Genomic DNA, 12,784 nt, shown 5'->3' on the forward strand with positions numbered 1-12,784 from the left:
CCTTCAAACTTTGAACTTTTTTTTTAGGATAAAAGGGGAAATACTCAATTCTGCGAGGGGCTTATATATATGGTGAAAAACAAGAAACAGAATTTCACTGGACACTTAGGTCATATTTTCCTCTTTCTCTCTTCCAGTTATATATGATTGCAAAAGTTACATCATTTGTCAGAACATGTCGCGTGTGCCACTGACAACTGCAAACGCGTCGTTAATCACATTGTCTCGATCAAATTAACGTGTATTATTATAACAGAAAAAACATGTACTCTTCCCCCTTCCAAAAATGTGCACCTGACGTACTACCGTTTATCATGTGACTAAATTAAATCTTGTAAATTGATGGTAGATTATACAACTATGTAGCCCTCCAACATGTAGGTACGTCCTTTTTTGATATTACTTGATTTATATAATGCCAAATAAGTTACATGTTTTCGAAGGAATATGTACACAATTATGAGTAAAGTAATCTAACAAATCCATGAACCGAGTAATTTTGTGTAATAGTATATTTAGTAGGCCTACGTGTAAATCAGCAGTTCCCAACCCTTTTAGCCGGCCTGGCGATGCCCTTTTGTTTGAACAAATTTTGTTAGGTGCCCTTCTGTGAATATCACAAGGAACGTGATAAAAATAAGCACTAGTTTTCATTCATAACTGATTTAAATAATTTTATTGAACATATTATTAACAAATTATAATTTTATAGTTGAAAGTTTTAATATTGAAAACCTAATAATTAATGAGATATTTGAGGCTGCTTATTTTTGGAAAGTTTGGCAATATTTTTATCTGTTTTTATCCATTATTGAATTATTCAACACAAATTAGAAACACTATATTTAATATTAAATATACAGAAGATAGTATGTTAAGTAATTTTGTACGTAAAACAATTTTTGTCTTTTTAACTACAATGCGTTTTTAATATATAATTTAATAATTTTTTTTATTATCGAATAAGCCGTGGTGCCCCTTAAATGAGCTCGTGATGCCCTTAGAGCACCGCGTAGTCCACAGGTTGGGCACCGCTGGTGTAAATCATAAAACTGACAGTTAAGATATTATTGTGATTTTACATATATGTGATGTACCTACCTATATATTTTCTCTGTTACCTTTATAATACTGTTTATTGATATTAAACATTTAGAACTAAAATATATAATTCAGCAACCCACATAAATTATAGTATGTATCATATTATACGTTACAATTTAATGTCGAAACGTAAAATAAAAAATACTTCACGTGACGAAACGTCATTCGAGTTGATATTTCTTTATATTATGATCCCATTATCACTTATCTTTTTAATATTATGTATTATTATACAAAACTGTATTGATGTATTTTTGTCTTGAGATGCTCGTGTAGTGTTAATTACGTTCAGGAGAGAAATCCCAGTTGGTAGTATGAGCGTTGTTGACATTATCATCTTGCGAATATGGCTCTCCTATACGCGGCATCGCGGGGGATTCACTTAATTGTTATACGACGACGTGCCTCGAGTCGTGCGGATGAGGAGGAAACATTATAGTCAAAGCCTATAACTCGTGGTAGTATTCGATGTTGAATTTGCATTTTGGCCCTTTATAATAGACATTAGAACGGATTTCCCGGGTCGTATGTATAGAGACCAACTTCAACTCACCCTTATGATTTATAACCAAAGGGCTACTGAAACTTTCAACAAACATGGTAGATAAATGTGATTGTTTTTGTTTGAGTTTAATATTAAAATGACAATAGTTAATATGTACCTGTGATACACAATTATCTATTACTGTCATTCAAAACGTCACATTAAATGTTTAATGTTTTGTAGTAGGTATTATAAAACTTGCGAGAACATTATATAGTTCTACAAAATATGGAGGTTATGAAAGTTAAGTAAAGAGGAAAACTTGGAATAATAAAACAGATTTAATTGTTAGGCCACGTGGAATCATAGTGGGAACGTAGTTATGGTAAAATTACAGTATATAGTTAAAGTACATTTTAAATTATAAAATAGAATATGAAAGGAAAAACTGAAAATTCAAACATTCGTACAATAATTTGAGCGATAAACGGAAAAATTAATTAAAAACATCATTACAATTTTTGCTTTCACTAATTTTAGTACGAAAATGTTATTACTCGAGTAAGGGGTAAAATGTTATATCAAGTATAAAAAAAGATGGAACCACCTGTAACGGGGATGTCGTTTCGGCGACGACTCTAAGCGCTGTCAAATTAATCGAGCAGGAATGTATACGTTCCGGGCGCAACGAGTTTTGTTTTCCGTCTCATTTATTCAACGGACTCGAGCCGTACTAATCTCTTAAGAATTCCAAATTAGAATCGGGTTTCCGGTTATTCCGAGCACTTTAGGCTGTAAAAGGGGCTTCGTCGTTTTAAAGGATCTTTGTGAACGAACATTTGACGTTTTACTAACATACGCGTATTAGGGATATATTAATTTTTTTCTTTTAAATTTCATACGGTATTAAAGTTTTTAAAATTAAAATATAAAAAAAACTTTAATTATTGATAGGTTTTATTGTACTCAAAATTCAAAGTACATCGTAAGGTATACATTTTTAATAATAGGTAGGCAAGTATAGTAGGTACTTAAATATTTAGTATTCAAAAATCTTTTCTTTTTTTTTTTGTAAATGTTAACAGAAATAAATTATAAATATATTATTAAGTAGTAACATTATGTCCATAGCATTTAAAAAAAGCTATACAAAATAAATGTAAGTAAACTGAACTGATATTTTGAATAAGAAGCTTAAATAATGTAAAACCATTTTTATGTTTGTTTATATTAACCAAAGTACCTAATTATATGTAAGGTAAATAATATTATATAAATATAATACCCAAAGTCAAATCGTTTCTTTAAACATTGCCATTTTAAACATCTTTAATAAACGTTCTAAAATACTTGTAATATTTTAAAAAACAATACAGAACTTATCTTAAAATATTTTAAACCTTAATCAACAACTTACACACAATTATAGACATTGAATTTGTAAGAATTATAATATATAATTAAACTTACATTAGTATAATGTATTACTCTTCATTATCATTATTTTTTATTGATATAAACATGGAGTTTTCAGAAAGTGATAGGGAGTACTTCAATACATATTTTCAGATTAATTTCAAATTTTTAGCTCTCGCTACGCGCATGCGCAATACAACGTACTTTTTTTTTTAAATGACCACTCAATATTTTTCTGAATATTTGGATATAGAATTTTTTTAACGTTTATTGTACAAAAATTTTGTTTCTATTTTGAAAACTTACTGACCAAGTAAATGTAAGTAAAAAATTGGATATATGCATAATTCGCATTTAATGATATTTTTATTTGTAACCACTGAAAATTATAAAACAAGTGTGAAATAATTAAACATTATTTTTAGTGTATGATATTTCGTATAGACTATATTATTTAAATGTACAACAAAAATAGTTATAATGATTATAGCAATATTAATATTATTATAAAAAATAAAATATAACAAATACATTTATCGTTTGAATTGTTCGAAGTTTTTGCTATCATGTTCTAAACATGATTTCAGTCGTTTCAAAAATTCAGTCAAAGTTGCCGCCTTGATTTGGTCCTCACTTAAAATATCACATGCTGCCTGTATTTTTTTTTAACTCCTGAAGATTGGCAGGTGGATCTGCATAAACCTTAGTCTTCAAATATCCCCATAAAAAAAATCCAATGGCGTTAAATCTGGGGATCGCGCAGGCCAAAGGAACAGCGTCATAACTACTAATCCAGCGGTTCGGAAATATTTTATTTAAATATTGTCTAACAATAATTATTGCAATGTGGGCTGGTGTTCCATCTTGCTGAAAAAACACGTTCTCGAGTGTTTAATGAAACATTATCCAACAGTCTTGGAAGTTCTATGGTTAAAAAATTGAGATATCGTCTGCCATTAAGCGTAGTACTATCATAAAATAACGATCCTATTAGCTTTTCATCAACCTACCCACATCATAAATTAACAACTTCGATTGAACTTTTGAACGAATAATGTGTGTGATTATTTCACATTTATTTTATTATTTCCAGTGGCTATAAATGAAAATATCATTAAACACGAATTATGCATAAATCCAATTTTTGGCTTACTCTAACTTTGTCAGTTTTGAAAATAGATAAAAACTTTTTGTACAATAAATTTTAAAAAAAATAAATACTCTACCCAAATTGGTAGAAAAAAATTTAAGTTGCTATTTAAAAAATAGTTAATTTTTATTGTGCATGCGAGTATCGAGCTAAAATTTTTTAAATTAATCTGAAAATATTTGTAAGTACTCCCTACCACTTCCCGTAAACCTCATTTCAATACAAGGTTACTAAGCTGAGATATTCAGTGGTACCTAATACCTTGATCACACTGTATACTTATCTACTTGTTAAAAACACTATTTTATCAAACTACAATCTGTAGATGATGTATTATTGGATTAATTATTATGAAAATATGGTGTGACAAAAATGCTTTATATTTTTATTAATTGTTATACTTTTCAGTAGAAAATTCCATGATCAGTAAAAGAAATAGATAAAAAAATTGGTAGTTAGGTACCTAGAAATTTCTTTGAGATCAAGTTTAGCCAAAGTGGTTTTAGACTATCTATTCAGTCTTCAATCTTCAAATTTCAAAACATTACAAAATTTAATAATATATGAATGGAAAGCAATATGTTAAGCAATCGTCCTGTCTTCGTTCACCTAGTCACCCCAGTTGGGGGAGAAGACGAAGACCAACTTCACAAGTTACACTAAAATTAACAGGCTTGGTGGAGCGTACTGAATTTAAAAAAAAAAATGGTATATCGTTGAGTTTATAAGCTGATTCTAACTGGAGCTAACATTTTTAAATTTGTATGTTAGACTTTTCTTTTAATAATTATAGTATACGTTTGAAATAGCCAACTTAAGAAGGTTTAAGAACAATTATTTCATTTAAAGAACTACTTAGACTCGATTACCGATCTATAAATTCTTCAATTCACGAAAAGTTAAGTAAGTTAATACTGAAAGGCGTAATAGAAAAAAGTTTATAATGACATAATCATATCATTAAACAAATATATCTAACATCGTTTCTTTCAGCAATAAAAACGATATAGTAAATTGTTTTAACTTATAACTGTATTACAGTAAGTCCACATACACATAGACGTCGTATACGATATACGTATTTTCCTTACTCAAATTCGTAAATCTACCTTTTGTACACGCCCTAAACTTTGACAAAAAAACAAAAAAAAAAAAAATGGGATCATGTCCTGGTGAAAAAAAATAGGACGAAATACCCATGTACCTGTGTGGTGTGCTTGGAATGCGATGAAATATATGAAAGAGCACATTAAAAAAAAAAAAAAAAAAAAAAAAAAAAAAACAGGCGGAAGGGTTTCACTGCAATATTCCCTATGAAAAGAATGTAGTGTACTGGGTCACGTGTGCGCGCCGTGCGCTGTTAGTCGCACGCTCTCGACTCTACGCCCAAGCACATTCAGTTACGTGCCGGCCGCCTTGTGTCGCTGCCGTGCCCGCCAACTCGCGCGCTTCGCAATTCAACCGTGATCCTCTATCTCTCGACGACAAATTAATATCATGTTAGTATAATATTGTTATTAATTAATATTAGATAATTTGTTTTTCATTTTATTTATTATTTTGGTGTACAAGGTAGGTAGGTAGGTATTTATAAGTAGGTATATATTATTGGTAATGTTTATGATGTATAACATCTGATTAGACAGATTATTATTATCATTATTTATTTTAAACATTATTCCGTTATATTATAAGTATTTATTATTAAGTATAGTCGATTTAGTTTTTTTTAATTTTTTAATTTTTTTTTTTTTTTTGGTAGTAATAAATTATAATTACAATATTTTATTAGAAATTATGTGAAATATCAATGTGTGTCACGATGGCATTTTAGTAACGACAATAGTTCGAAAAATTTGGAAGAGGTTCATGATAATTTCAAATTCACAAAATATGCAACATTTTTTTTTTGAGACTTTTATATTACAATATGATAATTGCAAAAATATTCCCAAATACCACGTGAATATATCGGAATTGAACACGGAATACAGAAAAATTAAATGTATTTTTTTAGTATTTTTATTGTAGGTACATTAATACAAAATATATTAAAATATATTTTGGATGGTAAATTTTTTTTTATAAAATAAATAATTTTTAAATATAAAAATTAAGTAACTTAAATAATTCATGCTAAGCCTATAACCAAATTTTTTTCGTTTTTATGAAAGAGCCATTCCAATAAATTATTTGTCCTATTAACTTTTAGTAGAAATGTGCTTATTCAGTAATATTAAGACGTTTTAAAAATTGAGTAAATTAACTGATAAATAACAAATAACAATTTTTTTAAACGTTTTATCCTTAAAAAAATATATCCATTTAAAAGCTAAAGAGCTTATAAACTATATACGATATATCGTATACACGTGTTTAATAATGATTAACATTACTTAAATCTTAGACAATTACAAATATTATACATTTACATTATATGAACCTCAAGGGGATAATTTTTTCCAGGCAATGCTGGAGGGGAAAGCTTTTATAAATAGAAAATTGTAATATAAATTAATAATATGATTTTGGAATCAAATTAGTGTCTTAGAATAAGAATCTTACTTTATCTTAATATTTTAATCTAAAATGTTATCAAATTGTATTTTAAACTAATATTTAAGTAAAATAGTTATTCAATACTCTATACGTTTATACGTTTATACTTTATAAAATTATGATAAAAAAACATAGCTTCTGATTTCTTTTTTAAATAAATCAATAAATAGATTAAACATATTAAACTTCAATCTGAACGCAAAAATTTTGAATAAGTATTTTATATATATAATATATATATATATAGGCACCTGTATATAGTATATTATATAAACACTATAAGTAGTTACAAAAGACAAAAGCGTTGTGAAATGGTTTTCATCTATAAAGTATAAGTTTATAATTAGTGATTGAATACATTCAATAAAATAAAATATAAGCAACCTTTAAGGAGGTAATTACTTAGGTAGTATGTAGGTATCGTAGTAGGCATCGAGTGTATCTCAATATCTTATCATTGAGTAGGCACTGTAAAGGCTTGATGTGTTAAATTTAAACTTAATAACTGATGATTAAACCATAGCATATGATGGAAAATATTTCTGAGTGAAGAAGGTTTAATCTTTTGATATTCGAGGTTACTAAATAATAGTATTAAAATAATTTGAACGAATGTTCGTAAATTTTTTAACTTTACTATTACATAATATATTTAAAGTACCTAATGAGATTTTTCGATTAATTTGAACTACTATAACTACCAATTAGATCCAATTTGCTAACCATAAATCTTTTTTGAAATTGATGATTAAAGCATTTTTTTCTTCTATAAAAAGTATCTTCAGACACAGAAAAAAAAAGGAAAAGTTGGTAACTGATCTGCTATATGTTAGGTTTCAAGTATATATCTCGTCATAGATTAAGTAACTGTATGGTGTGTGTTTAATTTATATTTATTGAAAAATCATTACAAATGGAAAACGATCTTACGAGAAGACAGCCTATCAACCTGTATTGCTAAGTATATTTTTTCATGATATATTTTTGATATTGCTATTTAAGTAATTTATTCAACTATTATTATGACTGGTTAATTAAATTTTTTATTGTTATTTCATTATTTGTGAAATAACAGTGCATTTTTTAAATTAAAGAATTAACAACTTATAAAGAAACTAGGTAGATTAAATGCTTAAATGTAGAAGTTATAATTTTTGGTAATCAATAGGACACAAAACAATAATTTTAGCAATTATATTAAATTTATAACAAAATTCCTTTGTATTTTATTGTTTCTCTCAATTATATTTTAAAGTATTAAGATATAAGAATTTTCATTGCGACCTACCAAAAGTATCAATTAGATCTAATTTGCTTTCAGAAACCTTCATAGAAGTTTATGATTTATTTTATTCGAATGTAAAATACGTAGATACATTCATGGCTCCATCACTAAGAATCTAAAAATAAAGTAAAAATATCCAAAAATACATAATAGAAAATGCTTAATTATGGCTTAAATAATAAATTAAGGCTAACCTAACCTAACCTATAGTTATTAACAATTGAGTAAATATACTATTAATTGTAGTCAAATGTTAAGTATTTTTTTCATGCATTGCATAATATATCATATTGAAAACATCTTTCACTCTAATACTATTTTATTTTTAAATAATTTGAATAGGTGTGATAAATATATATATACATATTATGAACTGCTTAGTATTTACATGAGTAGTGACTGGAAAAATGATTTCACCGCTATGACACACGTTTTACGCTCGAAGAGAAATTATAACGACACTACAAGCATCCATATGCACATTTTGACGTTTTTGAAGCCCTCCTTCATCTGTCTAAACTGTTATTGCATTCATTAATCATTAAAAGGAACTGTTAGATTAAAAAAATCAAAAAATGTACTGACACCCTGTGGAGTTATTTAATTGACAAACTAATAACGCCGCAGTCATAATAGGTACATCAGCTTTTATTATTAAAAAAATCTTAAACTTGGGTATTTTTTGAATACTGAAACAAAAATCAAATTTCCTAATTTTTAAGTAAAACAAATATTGAAATTAAAAAAACCAAGTTATGTTTTACGAGGTTTTTAAATAAGATGCATTTTTATAACTTCAATATAGTATAAAAATTTAAACAATTCAACACAAATTCAATGTGCTGATTTTAACTGATCATAGTAGGTACTATTATTATTGTATGGTCATTATTTCTTATCAATAGCTATCATGTTAACAAAATATAATAATACGTATTTGATATAATGGTTGCAGATGTAATTAATCGCAAAATCTATGTAATATTTTAAATTCACAATTTTTTTCTTTCATTCTGTATTGTAAAGAAATGAGATTAAAATAATTTGGTAAGAACTCGGGATTTTTCAATTTTCTAAGAAGGTTTTCTGTGATTTCGGTTGAATAAGCAAGACGTTTGGTCGCAAAAATTGCCCTGAGAATCAATTGAGTTTCCTACGAAATTCCAAGTTTTTTCGTTTGTTTTGTTTACTTTGGTCCTGGTGGTTTGATTTAGACGGTTACCGTGGAAACAGTGATGTACGTGATGTTGAGTGGACATGGACTTATTCTCAGACGAAATTGCATTTGCCATTTACCTACTACAAAAAATGAACTAAAAGGTCACATCACTTGTTTTATACATATATATGATAGCAAATAATAATCCCATTAAACAAACAAATACCTAATTTTAAATATTGATCTTAAAAATGTACATTCAGTTGTTCGAAAAAAACAATTTTATTGGTTGTTTATTTCTTTGAAATATAATATTTTAAGTTTTGAAGTATAGTTTCGATAGCTAGATAAAACATGGATGGTATTATTACGTATAACTTAATCGTCATAATATTTACTTATTAGTACTTTTAGTAGGCGCAATATAAATCATTTAATTTTGTTTGTTAATGTATTTTATTTTTATCAAACTAAATGTTCACAGTTACGTCATTATGTTTCGCTTGAATTATTAGGAATTATAGATTTACTCTTTTAAAATTTTAAATCATATAATATTTTATTTATGTGACAATTTAACTATCTTTTAGAAATTACTTTATCTTATGACATTTTAAAATATTTTAATTGTTTTTGTAATTTATTGTAATTAATGTTCGCATAATTTATTTTAAGTACCTAGATGCAGTATTTAAAATTGTAAATAATGGTTTACTATTTTTGTTTTGTTTAATGGCAATATAATATCATAATGAATTAAATTATAAATTATAAAGGAAAGAAAAATGTCATATTATAATACAACAGAAACATTAGAAAAAAAAATTGTATCACTTAACGTTAACTTATATAGGAAATGTCAAGATGCCCTTTCACAGGCTAATCGTGTTCAAGCAACCCTTTCAAAGGTCGTATTAGACGGTTCCTGTGTACGTCTCCTACAACAACAGAAGCTCGTGTTCATAATCAATTTTCAATTTTCCTCATCTATCCTGCCGTCGGATTACTCTATCGGACAAGGATCCCTGGGTCCTGTTTGGGATTTGCATTTATAATGACCACGTGTATACGTGCTCGTGTACCAGGGATTAGATAGCTTTAATTTGACAGGACCCCGTCAACCCTTTCCGAGCCCGGTGGGTTTTGGTGACTTTGCGGAAAACTTGCTAGTTTAAAAATGCATAATGATACCACCACAATAGTGTATAATAATTAGTCCCATATAAATAACATGCAGGTATATGATAAAAGTAAAGCGAGGTAGTCCGTATAGGCAAATCAATGGCATGCATGCGTAGAATACGTGTGGGACACGAAACGAAAATAATATTTTTCCAATTATAACCATCATTATAATATTTTGTCTAAAAATCACGATTTAACTAAATAAATGTATTACCTATTATTATACTATACATTTTTGTATTCGTATATGTAGTATACACATAGGTACACATTTAATTTATCTTGTTCTTAACCAACTATTCCGCTGGTCATATAGGTATAGGTTATAGGTACCTACTCCAGTTTTTATTGTCATTTGTACCTATAATAAAAATAAAAAGCATATTTTTATGACATACTAACAAGTGTTTACTTATCAACCGGATGTGAATAACTACTGTAAATAGAATAATGCAAAAATAATTATGTTGTGTATTATACAATATTATATTTCTCATACTATGATGGTGGCTGGGACACTATAATACATTAGGGTGACCATATAATATATATACTATATAAAAAAATGTCATAAACTTTTTTGGTTCAACTCTAAAAAAAAACCCTTTTAAAATTGCATACCTACTTTCATATTTTGGAGATGATGTTCGACTGAAATGGTTTGGCTGTATGAGGTTAAGTGTCAACTTTGTTGGTAGGAGGGGAGTTGAAGGTTATAATATTATAGTGCGGTACAATATGCGACAATATATAGGACATGCCTCATGCTTATTGCAGACTATTACTTACTATATTGTTTGTGGTCACTCGAAGCTCGTAAAAAACCCGTTTGTTCATTAACTTTGGTTTCAATAACGCAATAAAAACGAGTAAAAAATAAATTGGTTTTTACACTTATGTACAGGAATTAATTTTCGTACATGAATTAGTAACTACAATAATAATAATAATAATTATAGTATGGAGAATTATTGGAAATAGCGGAAAAATTATAAATTAAACTTAAAATGGAAGAAAAAACGTCTTGTTTGGAGTTAGTCGTGGTAAAAAGGGATATCGTAAATACTGGTAATTATAAAAATTCAAACAGGACTTGTGGTCACTGGTTACTAGTCACCCTAGACCTCGGTCCGCGGGCCACCAAATGGCATCTGCCAACAAATTTTATCTGGCCCGCAATAACAAGAGAAAAAAGTAAAAACTGATATTATTCTACGTTCTGGTGTTGTAGTTTATTATTTTTGTTTATTGGTATTTACCAACGTCTGCGATTTTTATGGTCCGCGAACAATTTCAAGACTCCTTATTTGGCTCTTCAAAAATATTAATTGGTGATCCGTGCCCTAGACTATAATATCCCCTATATATATATAGGTGATCCGCAAAAAGCTCGATTCGAAAACCGCTTAAAATATACAGCTCCAAAGTTAAATATAAATACGTGCAGTCATTAATCGCAGCTAAGACTTATTTTATAGGTACGTATTATATTATTATTACGACGTGATGCGGCACATGTGCAGAGTATAGTTAGGTACTCACCCGTCCGAGGTACTTACATGTGATTGCTGTTCGGGGCACTGCAGCTGACGCTCGTCAAAATTATCCGTTCGGTTTCGTGTGGTGCGTTATTATAATGTAGTAAGTACGCATTTGATAAGTCACACAATGATATGATAACAATTATTATTATTATATTACGCGAACTCTTGTTTTCGGTCATCTCTTATTGTACGTCGCCGCGATATCTGGACGTTTCTATTATATTTCGCATATATATAGATGAGGTATCTATGCATCTCGTTAAAGTCCCTAGAAATTACGCCGGTGAAAAATACAAAAAATCGTAGCCACCCTTCGGTCGTATATAGCATCTTGTGTATGCATATAAGCTGCAGGTAGGAGCAGGTAAACCCTCCACAACATAATACGTAGGTGTACGTATATGTATACCTATAGTAACTATATTTATTACCGTCGCGTTGCACTAACGTTTTCTACGGTATAATGTTTTCTAACTAATGGATAATATACTCTAGGCTAAAACGCGCCGGATAGGAGGCGGGTGGATTGGGGCGAGTGAGGGGAGTGTTTTCGGCTTATAAACGCACAGTGTGTATGTGTGTGTGTCGCGTGACGCGCGCCCGTTAAAACGCATAAACAAAAGCGGCGGCGGCACCTCTTCCGCGTTGCCCTCTCACGGTGTGTCGGAAACGTCGCGTCGCCGCGAGTTTTATTGCTAATAATACAACGCGCGCGGCCACCGCCACCGAAACCGAATAATAAATCCGCGTTGGCCCTATCTCTCCTGCACGACGACGACGACTACGACGCCTCCGCCGCCGCCGTACGTATACAGTTAATGCGCGCGTTTCACCTCCTCGCCCGCCGACAACGATCGCGGTGGCTCTTCCAACCAAACCCCTCACGCACACAAACACA

At 29.4% G+C, this 12,784-nt stretch overlaps 1 protein-coding gene across 5 annotated transcripts in view; it reads left to right on the forward strand.

Moving 5' to 3' along the window:
* Positions 1–12,784, forward strand: part of LOC107164121 (kinesin-like protein CG14535) — a 181,940-nt gene that overhangs the window by 63,014 nt on the left and 106,142 nt on the right. Inside the window, exon 1 of one of the 5 annotated variants that reach the window (XM_089220108.1) lies at positions 5,540–5,653. The exons of the other annotated variants lie outside the window; for them this stretch is intronic. Within the exon in view, the coding sequence (XP_089076234.1) occupies positions 5,652–5,653 (2 nt within the window). The 5' untranslated portion in view covers positions 5,540–5,651. Of the gene's footprint in view, positions 1–5,539; positions 5,654–12,784 lie in introns of those variants that run through there. 5 annotated transcript variants of the gene reach the window in all.

The sequence above is a fragment of the Diuraphis noxia genome, unplaced genomic scaffold (assembly GCF_037042655.1).
Source record: "Diuraphis noxia isolate RWA-SAM2 unplaced genomic scaffold, SU_Dnox_SAM2 contig0002, whole genome shotgun sequence".
In the NCBI taxonomy this organism is placed as follows: Eukaryota; Metazoa; Arthropoda; class Insecta; order Hemiptera; family Aphididae; genus Diuraphis; species Diuraphis noxia.